General features: G+C 38.8%; 1 protein-coding gene across 1 annotated transcript in view; it reads left to right on the forward strand.

Annotated features, from left to right (window-relative positions):
• The window catches only part of BEND5 (BEN domain containing 5), a 674,083-nt gene that overhangs the window by 93,210 nt on the left and 559,859 nt on the right, over nt 1-21,014 (forward strand). Inside the window, exon 2 of the mRNA XM_074221484.1 lies at nt 5,749-5,871. Coding sequence (XP_074077585.1) covers nt 5,749-5,871 — 123 coding nt within the window. The remainder of the gene's footprint in view (nt 1-5,748; nt 5,872-21,014) is intronic.

Below are 21,014 nucleotides of genomic sequence, written 5' to 3' on the forward strand. Positions count from 1 at the left end.
TGCATATGTATATTTTTAAGTTACAAAATTTCATTTCACCCTCTTTTCCCACCCCCCTTCCCCTCAGTGTCAAACAGTCAGGTTAAGATTGTACATACATATTTGTGATAAGCATGTTTACAGATTAGTCATTTTCTGTATGAGGAATTAGGATTAAGGGAGATATATAAGAGATAATTTTTATTAAGTGTTCCTCAGATTCTGAAGGGTTTTTTTTGGTTTTGTTTTCTTTTTCTTCCTCTGGATGGGGATAATACTGACTGCTTCCAGTCTAAAAATGGTTGTCCTAGCTCTCTGAACTGCTGAGAGGAACTGCTTCCATCAAGGTTGATCATCTCACATTGTTAATGTGTACATTGTTCTCTTGGTTCTGTTCCCTCTGCTCAGCATCAGATCCTGTAACTCTTTCCATGCTTCTCTAGAGTCTGACCATTTATGGCTTCTTAAAGAACAATAATATTCTATAGTATTCATATAACATAATTTGTTCAGTCTTTCCCTCAATTTCCAATTCTTTGCCACTACAAAAAAGAGCTGCTATGAATATTTTGGAATACAGGGACTTTTTTTATGATATTTTTCCTGGATGTAGGCTTAGAATTGGAATTGCTGGGTCAAAGGGAATGAACAGTTTTATTGCTCTTTGCGTATAGTTCCAATATTGCTCTCCAGATTGGTTGGATCCATCCGCAACTCCACCAGCAGAGCTTTAATGTCTCAATCCTCCCACAAGCTTTCCAACATTGATTATTTTTCCTTTTTTGTCATCTTGGGCAATCAAATAGGTGTGAGGTGATAACCCAGAGTTGTTTTAATTTTCATTTCTCTAATCAATAATGATTTGGAGCATTTTTTCCACATGATTGTATATTACTTTAATTTCTTCATTTGAAAACTGTTCATATCTTTTGACCATTTATCAATTGGGGAATGACTTGTAACCTTATAAATTTGATGTAATTCTTTATGTGTTGTAGAAATGAGACCTTTATCAGAACTCCTAGTTGGCAAGATTGTTTCCCAGCTTTCTGCTTTCCTTCTGATTTTGGCAGCATTGATTTTATTAGTTCAAAACCTACTTAATTTAATATAGTCAAAATCATTCATTTTGCAGGCTATATAATATACTCTATTTCTTATTTGATCATAAATTTATCCCCTTTCCATAGATAGGATAGATAGAGTATCTCTTGGTCTATTAATTTATCCATGGTGTTGCCTTTTATGTATAAATCCTGTACCCATTTTGACCTTTTTTTTTTTTTTGTATAGGGTGTGAGATGTGGATCTATGCCTAGTTTTTGCCATACTGTTTTTCAGTTTTCTGAACAATTTTTGTCAAATAGTGAGTTCTTATCTCAGAAGCTAATGTCTTTGGGTTTGTCAAAGATTAGATTACTGTGGTCATTTACTACTGTTTCTTTTGAACCCATCCTAATCCACTGATTCATTACCTATCAGGCAGTTTTGATGACGGCCACTTGATAGTATAGTTTTAGATCTGGTAGAGTTATGTCACCTTCCTTTGCATTTTTTTTACCACTTGATATTCTTGACCTATTGTTGCTCCAGATGAATTTTTGTTACTATTTTTTTCTAGCATAGTAAATTAGTTATTTGGTGGTTTGATTGGTATGACACTGAATAAGTAATTTAATTTTTGTAGAATTGTCATTTTTATTATTAGTTCGACCTAGACAGGAGTAATTAATATTTTTCCAGTTGTTTGGATCTGACTTTTTTGTTGAGATGAACTTTATAATTCTGGGTTTGTCTTAGGAGGTGGATTCCCAAGGATTAAATGTCTCGCAAGGATTAAATGTCTCTTTCTATCTCTTGCTCTTTGGCTTTGTTGTTCATATATATAAATGCTGATGATTTATTTGGGTTTTTTTTTATATCCTGTTACTTTCCTGAATTTGTTAATTTTTTCAAGGAGTTTTTAAGATGATTTTCTCGGTTTCTTGAAGTATATCATCATATCATCTACAAAGAATGAAAGCTTTGCTTCTTCATTGTCAGTTTTGATTCCTTCAATTTCTTAATCTTCTCTTATTGCTAAAGTTAGCATTTTTAATACTATACTGAATAGTAATAGTGATAATAGATATCCTTGTTTCACCTCTGATTTTATTGGAAATACTCCAAATTTCTTCTCATTACATATATTTGCTGATTTTTACATAAATACAATTTATCATTTTAAGGAAAATTCCATTTATTCCTAAACTTCTAATAGTAATGGATGTTGTATTTTATCAAAGACTTTTTCTGCATTATGATCTTTGTTGGTTTTTCTTTTGATATGTTTAATTATGTTGATTGTTTTTCTAATATTGAACCATCCTTCCCTACCTGGTATAAATCCTACCTGATCATGGTGTATTATTCTAGTAATAACTTGCTGTGGTCTCTTTGCTAAAATTTTATTTAAGAATTTTGCATCAATAGTTATTAGGGAGATTGGTCTATAATTTTCTTTTGTCTATTTTGGTTCTGGTTTAGGTATCAGCACCATGTTGGTGTAATAAAAGAAATTTGACAGAACTCCTCCTATTTTTTAAATAGTTTATATAGAAAAAGAATTGATTGTTCCTAAAATGTTTGGTAGAATTCATTTATAAATCCATCTGGATCTGGAGACTTTCTTAGGGAGTTTATTGATGCTTTCTTCAATTTCTTTTTTCTAAAATGGGGTTATTTAAGTATTTTATTTCCATTTCTGTTAATCTGGGCAGTTTGTATTTTTGTAAACATTCATCCATTCACTCAGGTTATCCAATTTATTGACTTATAATTTGGCAAATTAGCTCCACATTATCTCTTTAATTTCCTCTTCATTGGTGGTTAGTTCACCCTTTTCGAGTTTGATGCTAGTAATTTGATTATCTTCTTTACCAAAGGTTTATCTATTTTATTGGCTTTTTCATAAAACCAACTCTTAGTTTTATTTAGTAGATCAATAGTTTTCTTGCTTTCAATTTTATTAATCTCTCCCTTGATTTTCAGAATTTCTAATTTAGTATTTAATTGGGGATCTTCAATTTGTTCTTTTTCTAGCTTTTTTAGTTGCATACCAGTTCATTGATCTCCTCTTTCTCTTTTTTATTCAAATAGGCATTTAGAGATACAATGTTTTCCCTTAAAACTGCCTTGACTGCATCCCATAAATTTTGGTATGATGTCTCATTAATATCATCTTTTTGGATATTATTATTGATTATTGACATTTAAAGGGCTGTAAGTACTGGGAGGTTCTGGAGGTCTTACCTAAGAACTTTACAGGACCTTGAAGCTTATGACACCCTCATTAGACAAGGTGCCAAGCACAATGGAATTAAAGTCAGTCAAAGGTTAATGAGATACTTAAGTTTAAAGTTAACACTTCTGCTTTTTGTCTCAAACATAGTGATCTCTTGGACTTCTTCATTGGAGAGACAAGACCCAACCATACCATATTCTCTAAATCTAATCTCTTCAATTATATTCTATCCTTTAATTATCCTAAGAGAAGTACAGTTCTCAAGAGTTATAAGTGTTATATCTTCACTTTAAGGGTTGTATATAATTTGATGATCTTGACTAATTTTTTTTTTGTTTTTTTCTTCCTCTTTTTATTTATGTATCTCTTGAGTCTGAGTCGTGTGTTTGGCAATTGAATTCTCTGTTCAGTTCTGCTCTTCATGTCAGGAAATTCTGAATGTCCTCTATTTTGTTGAACATCCATCTCTTCCCCTGACAGTATATGTTGATTTTGCAGGATGGTAAATTCCTGGTTGTAATCCCAGATCCTTTGCCCTCCAAAATATGATATTCAGGGTCCTCTGATCCTTCAGTGTTGAGGCTGATGGTCCCATGTGAATCTGAATTTGCTTCCTTTGATTTTAAATGCGTTTCTTTTTTGCTGCTTGCAGTGTTCTCTACTTTATTTTAGAGATCTGGAAATTAGCTATAACAGCCCTTGGAGGTTTAATCCTGGGGTCTCTTTCTGCAGATGTTCTCTTCATTTTTTCAACAGTTATATTGTCTTATTGTTCTAGCAGATTTGGACAGTTTTTCCTCATAATTTACTGCATGATATTGTCCAGGTTCTTTTTTTTTTTTTTGATCTAGGCTTTTTTAGTAGTCTGATGATTTGTAGATTATTTCTCAGGGATCTGTTTTCCATGTCATTTATTTTTCCTAAAAGATACTTTAAGTTTTCTTTAGTTTTTTTCATCTTGTTTGATGGAATCTTATAATCTTGTACATTCATTGGTTTCTATTTGTTTATTCCTAATTTTTAAGGGTTTTATTTTCTTCAGTTATCTTTTGTGTTTCCTTTTTTAAAGGTGTTGAATTCTCTGATCAATTTTTTGTAATTTTCCTGCGTGACTCTCATTTATTTTTTCCATTTTTCTTCTTCCTCTCTGATTTGGTTTTTAGATTCTTTTGGATTTGAGTCCAATTCATAGACTCTTTTGAGACTTCCCTTGTGAGTGATTTTTTCACTGATTTCTTCATCCAGCCTGACATTGTTATCTTTATCTGCAAAGTAGGTTTTTTTTTTTAGGTTTTTGCAAGGCAAATGGGGTTAAGTGGCTTGCCCAATGCCACACAGCTAGGTAATTGTTAAGTGTCTGAGGCCACATTTGAACTCAGGTACTTCCTGATTCCAGGGCCAATGCTCTATCCACTGTACCACCTAGCTGCCTCCACAAAATAGTTTTCTATAGTGAACACTTTTAGGTTTTTTTGCTCTTCTTTGTTGTTTTAGCTCTGTTTCTGTGATATAGGGAATGTAGATCCAAGCTTTTATGCTGGGGTTGAGGTCTGTTCCCTGGCTTGTCATTGGCCAAGATGTTGCTATGCTATCCAGGCTTACCTTTGCAGAGGTTTGTATCCTCCTTTGTGTCTAGGTTCTGACTCAGTGGTTTGTTCTCGATCCAGTCCTGTCATTTGCCCCTATGTTCCCAGGGTTCAGATTTTTTTTTTTTTTTTTGGTTTGAGATCCTCCCTTTTGTCTTGCTACCTAACTGCTGGGTCCTCTGCTGCTGTCAAGCTGTCCGGACCTGGATTACACTGTGATTAAAAGCCCTCTGCTGGCTTTCCTACTTTCCTGCCTCCTGGACTTTACTTCCACTTTCCCCCCAAAGAGACAGAACTTTACTGAAGATCCTCCATGATGTCTTCAGTGGAAAACTGAATCTTCTCTTTTTCTTGGTGGGATCTGTAGTGTGAATGTCAGAGTAGAGGCTTCATTTATCTTTGGTAGGGAAAAGCTCCAGGAGCATGTTAACCTCATGCTGCTATCTTGTCTCTGCCCTGGAAGACTCCAAGAGTCTTATTTCTAGAACAACCAGGAAACCAGGGTCACTAGATGAAAGAGCCCATGTTGAGGAGTGAAGTGAAAGAAGACTGGCAAGGGGAGAGGAGATATGAAGGCCTTTGAACTCCAGACAGAGCATTTTATATTTTCTCCTAGAAGCAATAGAGAGGCACTGGAGTTTATTGAGTAGGGGATGACCCGACCAGACCTGCATTTTAGGAAAATCACTTTAGTGGCTGAATGAAGGATGGATTGTAGTGGGAGAGGCTTGAGTCAGTATTGTGCTGTTGGGTCTAAAATTTGCCACAGGGGTATAGACTCTCCCCCACCCCTTAATCCATGAAACAAAGGGAAAAACTGCAACTATTTATATTACAAAGTTGTTTAGCTTCTCTTTGTGTTGAATTCTGAAGTCTTCATTCACATCTTGGTGTTTGCAGGTAATGACATTGGAGCAGATGAAATCATCGCAGGGAACGTGAGCAAATTTGCTGCTGTCCCTGTCGGCTATTATGGGTCTCCCAAGAAGGGCCACCTGATCTTCGATGCCTGCTTTGAAAGTGGTGAGTGCCCTGGGGGTTGTGCCCTCCACTCTGCCCCACTGACTTCCCTGAATGATGAGTCATACTGAACAATTTGATTCTAAGACAAATTAAAGGGAAAGAAATGATGGGGAAATATTGAAAAATGATGGCATGAATATTCTGTGATGTGCCCACTCCCTCCTTCCCATTAGAAGACTAGCTTCTTGAGGTCAGGATCAGTGCCATAATGACAAAGCATCTATTAAACCCTGACTATATCCAAGCCCTAATCTAAGCCCTGAGGACTCTGACAAAACAGGCAAACGTTCCCACTCAAGGGGCTGGGCTTCTACTGGGGAGATTGCACATATGCTGATCCTTGGGGACAGCAGTCAAACTGAGGGTTCTGCCTCTCCTCAAAGCATATGGTCTCTGAACACTTTCTGTCTCAGCCTCTGAAGCAGCGCTGTGGGCAGGCTGTAGTGCATCTCCACAGCTTCCCAGGATGATGGCTGCTGTGAGCAGTGGGCTGGGAGGATGGTCTTAGCCACTAGTTTCAAGCTCAAATGACAACAGAGCTTCTAAGCCCTACATAAGATACCTGAGGGCCTGTTGACTTAGAAAATCACATTGTCTAGGTTATATTGTATTTTTATTTATTTTGATGTCTTCCCTTACATTTGGGAAAGACATGCTTACAATTCTAGTCTGGGGGGGGGGCTTAGATTAACATGCTTATTAGTGACAGTTGATGTTGGGGGGCAAGAAAGGTGCATCCCCTTTGTATTGCAGATGGCTGGATGTGGAGTTTGGAGAGTCCTTCTCTTCTGAGAGCTTTGGGTTTACTCCTGCCTGCCCCTCCTACTGGCTGGCTGCTCCAGCTCAGCTGACTGACTGGTCTTATGGGTGGCAGCTGGTAATAACTCTTAGTTTCCCCAATGGGGGCCTAGTCAACACTTGTTGTATTTGGTGACTCTACAAGAAGGCCCCACTGAACTGTTTCCCTTGTACTTTTAGAAGACAAGAGGAGGGGAACTTTGTAAAGGAGATGGAGAATGAGCCTCCAGAGGACTGGAGGAGAAGCCAGAGAGTGAATTCTTGTGGAAATGACTGGAGAAAGGAGGAGTGTCCAGAATGGGGGGGGGGATCCTGGACTGGACCATGGTAGGGGGAGGTCTTTGTCTGGTTTTTGCTGCCTTGTCTTTCCTAGTTCTTGTGACTCTCTATGTTGCTAGAATCTGACAACATTCTTCTTTAACCACTCATGGTCTTTGGTCATATTATATTATTTGTCCTGTATAGTTATTTGTATTGACATCTTGTCTGGCTGACTCTGTGGTGTATCCATCCATCCATCCATCCACCTAGTGTTGTGATGGATATTGGAAAAAGGGAGAGAGAGAGAGAGAGAGAGAGAGAGAGAGAGAGAGAGAGAGAGAGAGTGAGAGAGAAACGCATAGTTGCTACTTTCTTTTTTCCATTCCTCTTTTTTTATTATAGTAATCTTCTTGTTGAGAGTATTCATAAACCTCCCTTCCCCCTAAAAGGATGAGAAACCTGTGTTCAGATTCCAATGACTCTGTCTCTGGGATGAGTTGCCTTCTTTATCTTTAAGTCCACCAGGGAAGTTGCTTCAATATTTTTTCCCTCAGTTGCTATTACTAGCTGTATTTCCCGCTATCCTGTTCCTTCCCACTCTCATTTTTCTACCTTTCACCCTGTCCCTGCTCAGAAGTATGTTGTATCTGAGTACCCTCTCCCACGATCTTCCCTCTCTTCTATCACCTAGTCCCCCTTTCCCTCCCCCATTCCCTTATCCCATCCCTTTCATCTCATTTTTCCGTAAGGTAAGATAGGTTTCTATACCTTATTAAGGGTATATGTTATTTCCTCTCTGAGCCATTTCTGATGAGAATGAAGGCTCACTCATTCCCTTTCACCTTCTCACTTTCCACTCCATTATAAAAGCTTTTTCTTGACTCTAATGTGAAATATCTTAGCCTTTTCTTCCTCTCCTTTCCCTTCCAATACTTTTCTTTATCACTGATTGACTCCCCCTTTTTACTATATTATACCATCATATTCAGTTCCTTCCTATGCCTTTCTATATATGCTCTTATGAATGAGAAAGTTCACGTGAGTTATCAATATCTTCTTTCCATGCAGCAATACAAGCAGTTCAACAACATTAAGTTGAATTGTTTGTTTTTGGCAGCTTTTAGTATTTTCTCTTTGACTTGGGAGTTCTGGAGTTTGGCTATACTATTCCTAGCAGTTTTTCTTTTGGCATCTCTTTTAGGAGGTGACCAGTGAATGTCCTCAATTTCTATTTTACCCTATTGCTTCTAGGATTTGCTGTATTTATTTCTTGAAGAATGAAGTCTAGGCTCTTTTCCTGGTCATTACTTCCAGGTAGCCCAATAATTTTTAACTTATCTCTTCTAGATCTGTTTTTCAAGGTTAGTTGTTTTTCAATGAGACATTTCACATTTTCTTCTAATTTGTTTTTTAGTACAGTTTTATTTTTTCCTGGGTTCTTCCAAAGTCATTGGCCTCTTTTAGTTCCATTCTGAATTTGAAGGAGTTATTTTCTTCAGGAGAACTTTTTTATCTCCTTTTCCACCTGGCCAATTCTACTTTTTAAGGCATTTTTCTCATTTGCCTTTTGTGTTGCTTTTCCATTTGACCTCAACTGGTTTTTAATATATTATTTTCTTCAGTATTTTTTTGTATTTCTTTCATCAAGTTGCTGACTTGATTTTCATGATTTATCTGCATTGCTTTCATTTGTCCTCCCAATTTTTCCTCAACTTTCCTTAATTGCTTTTCAAAGTCTTTTTTTGAGCTCATTCATAGCCTGAGTCCATTTTCTCTTTTCTTTTGGAGGTTTTGGATACAGAAGCTTTGATTTTGTCATCATCTGAGTATGTATTGTTGTCTTCCATGGGACCAAAGTAATTTTATATGGTCAGATTCTTTTTTTTTCTGTTGTTTGCTCATTTCCTCAGCCTATGACTGATTTACCACACTTCTAAGGCTTTGTTTTTTGGGGGACAGTCCACATAAATCTTAATTCCTCTAAGGTATTATGAGAGGCTCCAGCCCCTCACTTCTACCCTGGAGCTGTGAGGATGGTCCTGTTCGGCTATGGTAGTGTGGAAGCCCAAACTGCAACCCGGATTGGAGGCTGGGCAAACAACTGAGTTTGTCCCAGGGCTAGAGAGAGACCTCTGGGAGTTCTGGACATGCTGGGTGGCTCTGCCGACTCTGCTGCATGTTCTCACCGTAGGGTTGCTCTGAGGCCAGAGCTCTGCTCCATATTCATTCTGGTGCTGCAGAGTTCTCTCACCACTCCTTTCGGCTGTTCCTGATGATTAAACTGCCCCCTCTGCCATGGACTCAGGCGTCTAACCAGGCTGTGCTATGTTATGTCTGCAGCTGCAGCTTTTTTCCACCCTCCCTCCAATCTGGTGAAACAGACCTGTCCCAGAGATCTTCTAAGTTGAATTGAACTGGGAAATTGTATCACTCAGTCTTTCTGTGGGTTCTGCCCCTCTATATTCTGGCTAGAATTGGACAGCTTTTGGAGTTTTCACGCCACTGTCTTAGCTCTGCTTCCCCAGTTGCTACTTTCAAAGAAATAAGTATACATCTGAATTTGAACTCATGTCTTTCTGGCTCCAGGTGCTGACTCCATTCACTACCACACTGGGCTGCCCCTCAGGGATTTTAAGAGGCAGAGGTGTGGATAGAGTGAAGTCCAGGCTTAGGGAGTAATAGCCTGTACAAAGGCTGTTTTGAGAGTTGGAATTCCATACAGTGGAGGACCCTTTGGGTTAGGGGATGTGAGATGGGTTTCGACAGACTGCTGTGGGGAGGATGTGAGGGAGTGAGATTGGAGCCCGAGAAGGCGACTACTTGGGACTTTGTGGCAGTGGTCCATGGGAAGAGGTTGAGTTAGACCTAGACTGGTGTCTGTGAGGGGCAAGGGATGATGCAGAAAGAGGAACAGAAAATGAGAATGGGAAACTCACTGGTTATGGGGAAATAAAGGGGTGGGAGCCAACCACAGGGACTCTAGGAGACACATTATCAATAAAATGATTAGTTACCAGAAGTCATGTCTCTCAGACTTTTTAAACACCAGAGTACTTATCTGCACAGGCAATATGATGATGATTTAGGGAAGGAGTGGTCAGTCAGTGTTGTACTTGAATTGAAAGAGTGGATTTAGGAGGAATCAACCTTAATTTTCTTTAGGATTAGAAGGTCTGAGGGACAGTCAGGTGGCACAGTAGATCAAATCCTACCTCAGATACTTGATACTTAATAACTATGTCACCTTGGAAAAGTCACTTTAAACTGATTGCCCTACCCAAAAAGCAAAAAAGAATAGAAGATCTTTGAATCTGGCCTTCCCTTTAATTCAATTGGACAGTCAATAAGTGTTCATTCATCCTACTATGTGTCAGAAATTGCCAAGGGCTGTTTAATTCTGGAGGAAACGGGACATCCCCAGGTACAATCTCCCCTGCCATCATACTGCTTCAGCATCACCTGTAATTCAGAGGTCTGTGAACCCCACCTGGGTTCATCCTTTACTTGAGCTCCATGTGCCTGCAGGGGTTGGGGGAACAGACCTTTACCTGCCCAGTGGTCTTCCATGCTGCTCTGTCTGTCTCCTGCCTCTTGTTCTGGGTCTGGTCCTTGGCTTGCCCATGGCTGGTCTGGTGCCCCTCCTTCCCCTTTGGATCATGAGGGGAGGAGCGCCTTGATGAGTGAGCAATCCAAGAGGAGCTCAGGGCCTGGGGATTGCTTGTCATGGATGGATTCCTTCTGAGTATTTATTGGGTGACCAACTCCCAATAAATAGGGAGAAGCCCTGGGAGCTCTCCACTGATAGCATTGCTGCCAGGGTAAGACTACCTGTCCCTCTAAGGACGTCACTTCCTTGACCTTAGCTGTGGTTCCTATGTAACTGGACCCAAAGCCCCAGTTGGGAGCAACCAGGCTTCCCTGTCAAGTCACTTCTGTCCACACCAGCCGCTGTCTTCTGGTCCTCTACACCAGCACCTTAACACCCCAGGCTCTGGGGTGGGGGGGGGCTTTCAGTTGGTGTTGTTCAGATTTGAGCCTCCCTGTGTGGATCAGTCACTTAAAACACCAGTCATATCTCCCTCACCCTCTCCTGCTCAGAAGACAAGCTTCCTGAGGCCAGGCAGTGTCCTGTTTGTGTCTGTATCTCTAATGTGAAATGGAAGGCCTGGACCAGCACTTCTTTAGGGTTCTGAGCCCCCAGAGTATTGTCTTGGATCACTCAGGTCCCTACTCTAATGGAGGAGGTCAGCCTATACCTCATCTGCTTGGTTGACTCATCAGCAGGCATATTTTTAAGTCTTATAGAAAAAGATGGACTTTCCAGGTGATCATCCTCATTCCACTAAGGAGGAAACTGAGGTCCAGAGGGAGTGAGTTCCTGGGCCCAGGTCACAAAGATTGAAAGCATTAGCTGGGACCTTGGTCCAGGTCCTTTTTGTACCCCGACCTCCACCCCACACTTCAAATGTGAGAGCAGACAGAGAAGAGCTTGCAATGGGGCTTGTTGACATCCTTCAGGAAGGAGGTGCAGGAAATGAAAAAAAGTGATTTCAGACTTTTGCAAGGAAAATCTTTAAAGTGGAAACATAAAACCCGTTAGATCAATTTATGATACATGCATCTGGCTCACGTTATTGGAATTCTGGTTAAATGGTACAGCAGGTGCATGGAAATGCTGCCCTAGCAGAGTGGTGGAAGCTTGTCCAGGGGTCGATATTCTGTCCACCCCCAGCTCAGAAATGGACTTAGTGTATCTCTAAGCTGTGAGGGAGTAGCAGGAGAATTGAGGCCCAAATCAATTGGTCAAGCACAGAAACTCATTGTTTCATGTGAAATGAATGTACAGAGAGAAGAGGCTGGGAAATGAAGATGTGGGTTGGGGGTTTGCTTCCAATTTCAAAGTGATGAAATTGCATTTTTCAACCATTTTTTCAACAAAAACTATTAGTGCTTTTAAATGGAAAATATGCAGTAGTGATCGATGTCTTCTTGGTGATGTAGGCCTCTCAGATTGCCTTTTCATGGATTGGGAGAATACTGATTTTGAGACTTCATTTCCCACAGAAAGGGAGGCAGGGAGGAGGAGCTGCCCCTGGTTTCAGCTTGCCCCCAGGCACGCTGCTTCTCTTTTGGATCAGCTCAGTGATGGAGCAAAAGAGGGCGTGCTCATTGTTGGCCCTGCTTCGGGTGAGGGGGGTGGACAGAGCAGGCCTGGGGCTGGCTTAGCAGCCAAACCTCATTTAACGGGGAAGCCCACCTGGCTGCTACCAGCTTCGGCTTTGGGTCCAGTTACATAGGAACCACAGCTAAGGTCAAGGGAGTGATGCCCTTAGAGGGACAGGTAGTCTGGAGTCTAGGCAGCAATGCTATCAGTACAGAGCTCCCAGGGCTTCTGGCAAAGATAGAGGGTTTTTCCTGAGGAGACTTGTGGAGTGCGCAACCAGAGAAGGCCCCCTCCCTCTCTCTTTCCCCCAGCATTTGACTTTTTGTTGTTCAGACATTTCAATTATGTCTGACATTTTGTGTCCCTATTTGGCCCTGTAGTGGCTTGCATTGCCTTTTCTAGATCATTTTATAGATGAAGAAATGGAGGCACACAAAGTGTCTGAGGCCCCAGCTTTTGGTACTTGCTCCCAATTCACTCCTCATTCTTGGGTTGTGTTAAGAACAGCAGATTAGAGGGCCCACTGGGGTCTGTGAGCCACATGTACTGACATCTACTAATATCAATGGAAGAGAGAGAAAAATGTTCTTTTTTATTTTTAAGTTTTTGCAAGGCAGTGGGGTTAAGTGACTTGCCCAAGGCCACACAGCTAGGTAATTATTAAGTGTCTGAGGCTGGATTTGAACTCAGGTACTCCTGACTCCAGGGCCAGTGGTCTATTCACTATGCCACTTAGTCGCCCCAGAAAATGTTCTTGAGGCACAAGAGAATTGAGAAATACTGAAGATTTCAATGGAGATGAACAAAGAGTCAGCATTATCTGTAATGGAGAATCCAGCCCTGGGTTTGAGACTCACCCCGTACACTACTTGGATGAGTGATCAGAGATAGACCCCTTTGCCTCAGCTCCCCAGAGCTTTGCTTAGGCTTGGCCTGGTGCAGTGACAGAGTTAGCAGGCAGCTCCATTCTTCATCACCCACAGATTCATCCCAAGGAGTTTCCTCGGGAAATACCCCCTAAATATGGCAGAACATACTGGTTTCAAACAAATGTGTTGGGTGTGACATTGTGAAACAAATGCTCAAACCCATATGCACTAATGAATGCCTTCCCAATATGTGGCTTTTGTTTCTCTCATATAGACAAACTAGGAAGGGCAGAGTATTTTTTGGTGTTGATTGATTTTTTGATAACTATTTTCAAGAAGACAGCAGTACCAGCATCCCATTCAACAATATGAGTTCAATAAACATTCATTAAACATGTCTGGGTTCTAACTTGTGCTGGGGGTTGGGCATATGAAGAGAGAGACAGTTCTGTCCAGGAGCTTACAATTGAGGAGAAAGAGAGCTTCCAAGGGTCCAAGAGTAGGGAGTAGAGTAGACAAGTAGACAAGAGTAGGGAGATGCCAGGGTGCATCGCTGCCCAGAGCTTTATGTTGAATTGATTGGGAGAGAGGACATGGTCAGCAGGGGAGATCAGCTGGACAAAGATGCTGAGCTGGGTCTCCAAGGAACGGCTGGAAAAGAAATGGGAAGAGGTGCTCTTCTTAAGGGGATTTCACAGGAGCCAGAGTGACCAGCCGGAAATCCCCATACAGCTCCTCCATCCAGAGCTACCGGAACACACCATACTTAGTCCCAAGAAGAAATGAAGGGTTGGTCATTTTTCCAGCCCAGATCACCATAGGAAGTTGGACATAAAGATTTGTGGACACTGGGAACAAGATCTATCTAGGAGCAGCCCCACTGACCATGCTAGAACAGCAAGAGGTTATGTACCAGGACTACAGGAGTCCCTGGAGCCAGTCCTGACCTCCACCCCACCGAGGGAGTGGAGAGCTTTGTTGGCTCAGAGCAGTAAAATCATAGCTCTCACCTGATCTGGGATTCTTGCTCTGCTTATTCCCCATGTAGCTGGACATTCCCCAGGCTAGACATTGAAAGTGAAACCTGCTTTGTCCCCGAGGTTTGTACCATACAAACCAAGGTTAGTGCTGCTGGTTCCTAAACTTGATCCTTTCCCCATGTGCCATTCAAGGCCTCTCTCCCTAGATTACCGCTATTGTACCAGGTCTTGCTTCCACTCTGCCTTGCATCTGTGATTCTGGTCTATGGAGTGGGCTACCAAACTGCAGCTTGACTCTTGTCCCTATCACAGTGCCCTGTATGGGTCCAGGAGTGTCCCAAGAGACCTCCTCTTGCCTGTTGCACAAAATCTCCCGGGGGATGCAGTGTTCCAGCCTTGCATGGATAATGGTGTAAGTCATTTGTCTCCATTCCAGTTTTGTCAATTGTTTTTATTGAATCATGTGTTTGTGCCCAATACTTGGAATCTTCTATCAAACACTAAGTTATGGTGCTGATTTACTTCTGTATTTTGTGTATATATATAGTTCTACTGCAGTCTCTGTTTGGCACTGCTAGACGCTCTTTTAAAAAATGGATTCCCTTGATATTCTTGACCTTTTGTTCTTCCAGAAGAATTTTATTATTTCTTTTTTTAGCTCTATAAAGTAATACTTTAGTAGTTCTGAATGGAACTGAATAAGTAAATTTAGTTGCATTGTCATTTTTATTATATTGGCTCAGCCTACCCATGAGCAATGAATATTTTTCTATTTAGATCAGTATTTAAGTAAAAAGTGCTTTGCTACTGTGTTCATATTGTTCTACTGTGCCATGGCAGGTAGACTTTCAAGAATTTTATACTGTTTGTGGTTATTTTAAGTGGATTTTTTCTCTCTTCAAACTAGATTTTGTGGTGATTTATAGAAATTCTGATGATTTTCTGTCGGTCTATTTTATATTCAAAAAATTTGTTGAAGTTGTTATTTTTTTGACTTGGCTTTTTTGATTCACTGATCCTCTCTAAATCATTGTATCACCGACAAAAAAGTGTTAGTTTTGGGGTAGCTAGGTGGCTAGAGTACCAGACTTGGAGTCAGGAGTACCTGAGTTCAAATTTGGCCTCAGTCACTTAATAATTACCTAGCTGTGTAACCTTGGGCAAGCCACTTAACCCCATTGCCTGAAATAAATCAATTTTTTTTTTTAAAAAAGTGCCTATGCTTATTCTTTTCATTTCTTTTTCTTTTCTTTTATAGTTAGCATTTGTATAGTAATATGAAAGAGTAATGGTGATAGTGGACATCCCTGATCTTATTAAAAAGGCTTCTCGCTTATTCTTGCTACAGATAATGCCGACTCTTTGTTCAACTCCATTGAAATCCTCAGTATTTCAATAGATACTAATAATTTTAAGGAAAATTCCATTTTTTCTTGTTCTTTCTAGCATTTTAAAACAGGAATTGGTGTTTTATTTTGTCAAAAACTTTCCCTGCATTGAAATAATCTTGTGATTTTTATGTTATTAATACTACACTTATAGTTTCCCTAATATTGACCCAGCCTTTCATTCCTATTATAAATTTATATTTAATCTTTCTGATACATTACTGTAGTCTCCTAATAAACATTTAATTTAAAAATTTGCATCAGAATTCATTAAGAATATTGATCTATAGTAATCTTTCTTAGTTTTGACTCTACCTAGTTGAAATATCAAGATTGTTTTTGAAGGAATTTGGAGGACCCTTTATTGATAAAGAATACTGGAATTAATTGTTCTATAAATGATTTTTTTAGAATTTGTAAATACATGCCAATGGAAGGAATTTTTTCTTTGGAAGTTAATGTATGACTTGTTCAGTTTTTTTCCTCCTTGGGATCATTGTATGTGTTCTGTTTCCTGTATAATATTTTTGTGAATATGTCTCCATTTCATTTATATTTTCAATTTTATTGGAATATATTTGGGTGTAATAGCTGCAAATAGTTGTTTTCATATCTTCTTCATTAGTTGTTAATTTACTTTTTTTACATTTTTGATGCTAGTCATTTGATTTCCTTGTTTAAAATCAAACTAGTTAATGACTTATCTTATTTTTTTGCAAAACGACCATTTCTTATTTTACTTACTAATTTAATTTTTTTCTTTCAATTTTGTTAATCTCTTCCTTGACTTTTAGTATTTCTGTTTGGTTGTTCAATTAGGGTTTTTAATTTGTTGGGTTTTTTAGATTTTTTTAATTAGCTGCATGCTCAATTCATTGATCTGCTCTTTCTTTTTCTTACTGATGAAACTATTTAAAGATATAAACTTTCCTCTAAGTACTACTTCAACCACATCCTTAAAATTTTGCTTTGTTGTCACATTGTTTTCACAATAATTTAAACTATTGATTATTTATATGATTTTGACACATCTGTTCTTTCATAGTTTTTCTATTTAATTTTTAATCTTTGCCTAAAAAGTTCTTGATTGAATGTCATTTTATTGCATTAGTAAAATGCACTTAATATTTCTGCTTTTCTGCATTTGTGAGGTTATGTTCTAATATGTGGTGAATTTTTTTGAAGTTGTCATGTATAGTTGAAAAATTGTTATACTCTTTTCTAGTCCTATTCAATATCTGTCATTGAATTTTTCTCAAATTCTATTCAACTCCCTTTTTTCTTGTTTATTTTTTGGTTTGATTTATCTGGGTCTGAGAGGGGTAAAAGTCCCCTTGTAGTATAATTTTGCTGTCTAATTCTTTCTATAATATGTTTAACTTTTACCTATTTAGATGTTGTTCCATTCAGTGCATATATGTTTAATACTGACATTAGTTCATTGTCTATGATACATTTGAACAACATTATTTACCTGTTTTTCTCTTTTAATTAGAGCTATTTTTGTTTTTGTTTTGTTTTAGATCATGATTGCGATTCTTGTCTTTTTTACTTCATATGAAGTATAATATTGCTTCTGAATCTAACAAAGATTCTGTCAAGCCTCTCATTTTAGCACTGGGGGTATTTTTTTCTTTCCTGTATGTGTCTTGTAAGCAACATATTGTTGAGTTCTGGTTTCTAATTGTTGTATTATTCTCTTCTGTTTTATGGTTAAGTTTATCCTATTCCCATTCACAATTATGATTGTTAATTATATTTCTTGATATCCTAATCTCAAACTTTTCTTTACCCTCTCATGCACCAGAAGTCTCTTTTGCTTCTGACTAATGCCTGTTTTAATATTTTTTCTCTCTCATTCCCTGACCCCTTTCCCTTAACCTCTTTCTCTCCTATTTCCTTTTTGGGTAAGATGTATTTTTTGTGTGTGTGTGTTTGAGTAACCTTCTTTCATCAGTTCAGATAAAAGAAGTTTTGATATATTCCACTCCCCTTCCCTGCTGCCCACTCCTTGTTGTATAAACTCCCCCTTGTTCATCTCATTTATGTCAGATCATTTTTGCTATTCTTCTTCTCCCTTCTTTCTATTTTGGTTTGTTATTCTTCTTTACCTAAAAAAAGGAAATAGGAGAGAAAGAGGCTAAGGGAAATGGGTGGGGGAATGAGAGAGAAAGAAGATGAAAGCAGGCATTAGTCAGAAGCAAAAGAGACTACTGCAGAAGCAAAAGAGACTACTGGGTGCATGAGAGGGTGAAGAAAAGTTTAAGAGATTAGGATGTCAGGAAACATAATTACTTCCATTCTTCTTTTGACATCAACAAAACATAACAATCATTTCCAGACCCTCTATCTAATTAGGCTCCCTCTATACCCCATTAATCCACTGGAGAAAGAAATGGCACATCACTCGAGTATCCTTGCCAAAAATACTCTATGGATGGTGTTGGCATGGTATTGTTCATGGAGATCACAAAGAGTCAGATGTGAGTCCAATGACTGAGGAGTTATGTCTATCTTCTCCCTTTAGATGAACGTTAACAGTTTGACCTTGTTTAGTCCCTTAAAATTTCTCATGTTTTTCTTTTTTATGCTTTCTTGACTTCTATTTTTGTCTCATTTTATTGCACTACACAGATATTGTATTTTTTACAAATTGAAGGTTTGTGGCAATCTTGCATGTAACAAGTCTATTAATACCATTTTCCAACTGCATATGCTCACATTATGTCATATTGTGTCATATTTTGGTAATTCTCACAAAACTTTTCATCATTATTATATCTGTTATGGTAATCTGTGATCAGTGATCTTTGATGTTTGCTGTTGTAATTGTTTTGGGATTCCATAAACTGTGACCATATAAAATGGCAAACTTAGTTGATAATTGTTGTATGTGTTCTGACTGGTCATTCTCTCTCTCTCTCTCTCTCTCTCTCTCTCTCTCTCTCTCTCTCTCTCTCTCTTTCTTTTTTTTCTCCTTGGGCCTCCTTGAGACCCAACAATTTTGAAATCAGTACAGTGAATAACCATACAATGGCCTCAAGTGAAAGGAAGAGTAAATGGAAGTAGCAAACTTCATTGTTGTCTTATTTTAAGAAATTGCCACAGCTATCCAACCTTCACCAACCACTACCCTAATCAGTCAGCATCTATCAACATCAAGGCAAGATACTCCACTAGCCAAAAGATTATAACTTGCTGTAGGCTCAGATGATGATGAGCAGTTTTGAACAATAAAGAATTTTTTTATTAAAGTATATATATGTAAGTATATATATAGTATATATATAAGTATATATATATATTTTTATTAAGGTATATATATAAGTATATATTAAGGTATATATATATATATATATAGTTTGTTTAGATGTAATACTATTGCACATTTAATAGACTACAGTGTAGGATAAATATAACTCTTCTATGCACTGGAAAAAAAAATTTCCGATTTCCAGTTTATTGCAGTGATTGAAACTGAACCTGCAATATCTCTCAGCCATGCCTGTATATCAAATTTTCTTTTCAACTCTAGTCTTTTAAACACACTTAGAATACTTAGAAGTCTTTTATTTTATGAAAAATCTTTTTTTTTCTACTTCTGTAGTCTTATAGTAGGTTTTGCTGAATAGGTAGTAAGTCTAGATCTTGTGTCTTTTGGAATATCATATCCCAAGTTCTCTGTTCCTTTATAGTTGTTACTGATAAACCTTACATAATCTTGTTTGTGGCTCCCCAATACTTGATTTCTTTTTTTATTGTAGTATTTTTATCTTGACTTTGGAGTACTGTAGTTTGATTATAATATTCCTGGAAGTTTTTATTTTGGGGGTTTCCATTCTATCAGGAGTTGACTAGTGGTTTCTTTCAATTTCTATATTGTCCCTTGATTCTAAAATATTTGGGCAATTCTCTTTTAAGATTTCTTGGAATATGATAACTTTTCCCTTTTTTGTCCTTGGTTTTCAGGTAGCTCAATGATTCTTAAATTATTTCTCCTTGATTAGTTTTCCAGGTCAATTTTTTTTCTTGTGAGATAGTTTTCATTTTCTTTTATTTTTTCCAGTTTTGCAATCATTTTGTTTTATTATTTCTTGTTTTCTTATAGAATCATTTGCTTCCATTTGCTCAATTCCGATTTTCAAGGTTTTTTTTTAGGTTTTTGCAAGGCAATGGGGTTAAGTGACTCGCCCAAGGCCACACAGCTAGGTAATTATTAAGTGTGTGAGGATGGATTTGAACTCAGGTACTTCTGACTCCAGTGCCCGTGCTCTATCCACTGCGCCACCTAGCCACCCCAAGGGGTTATTTTTTGAGCAAGGTTTTGTTATTCTTTTTTCCTCCAAGCTGTTAATTTCCTTTTCATATTTTTCTTCCCTAATTCTTGGTTCTTTTCCCATTTTCCTCTTGATCTGTTCGTATTTTCTTTTAAAAATCATTTGTAGCTCTTTAAAAAACAATAAAAGTGTTGTTTTATTTCTTCTAGGAATTTTTGTTGGACTTGTTTCCAAGCTGCATTTTTCTTTGAGGCTTTGCTTGTAAGTTGTCTTTGAATCATTCTCTTCTTCTGTTTCTGTGTCTTCTTAGTAGCCAGCTAACTCTTTGTGACAGGTTCTTTTCTGTTGGCTCATTCTTCTAGCCTCTGTCTTGTCTTTGAAGTTCACTTTAGTGCTGAACTCTGAACGTTCTTGCTCCCAGAAGAAGGGATGTCTGGTTTGAGCTTCTGCCCTTGGAGCGCCTTCTGCTTGCTTTCACAGCTCTGACTGGACATCTGCAAACTTTCAGCATTCCTAAGGAGGTGTTGTCTGGGAGGACATCTCTTCACTACCTTCTTAGACTGAGTTTGGAAAGTTCCTGACTCTGGATCAGTTCATTGTTTCTGGTTGGGAGTTTCAGTCTATGGCTGTTGGACTCCCCATTATCAGCTGGCTGGGAGCTTCTGAGCGGTCAAAAGCTCTGCATCTGGCCTTTGGGTTAGGACATTACATGCTGCTTCTGGTCAGAGATGCATTCCTCCCTTTTTTGATTCCTATTCTTTTAATATTACACAGAAATGGCCAAAGCTCATAAAGGTTCTCTGATCTGGAACTGGTAACATAACTGCTTGTTCAGAGATCCCTGTGGATCTCTTTCTGACCTACTGCCTGTCTTGACCCCTTTAAGGAGCGAGCACAGGGCAGGGCCTTACCCTCTGCCTAGGCTTTTCGGGTCTTCTCTCCAAGCTGCCCTGTGTGGGAAATCTGGCTCCTTCACCCTGTGTGGTTTTTTAAACAGAATTTCTTCTAGATCTTTGTTGAGGAATTTTGTTTTGGGGACTGGTGGGAAAGGTCTCTCTCTCTCTCTCTCTCTCTCTCTCTCTCTCTCTCTCTCTCTCTCTCTCTCTCTCTCTCTCTCTCCCTCCCTCCCTCCCTCTCTCTCTCTCTCTCTCTCTCTCTCTCTCTCTCTCCCTCCCTCCCTCCCTCCCTCCCTCTTCACCAACTTGCCTCTGCTCCCTTCCCTCAATCCTTCCTGTTGCAATTGTTTTTTCTTGAGTCTTCAGAGCTTCATCCTTCCTGATCTTCTTAATGATATTTGAAGATTGATGCCATGTTCTCTCATCTTGTCTCTTACAGACTCAATATTTCTCGGCCCCTTCCATTCTCTCTTTCTTCTTATTCTTTCGTATTGTGGTTATTGGTGTATT

Source organism: Macrotis lagotis, chromosome 2 (genome assembly GCF_037893015.1).
Source record: "Macrotis lagotis isolate mMagLag1 chromosome 2, bilby.v1.9.chrom.fasta, whole genome shotgun sequence".
Taxonomy (NCBI): domain Eukaryota; kingdom Metazoa; phylum Chordata; class Mammalia; order Peramelemorphia; family Peramelidae; genus Macrotis; species Macrotis lagotis.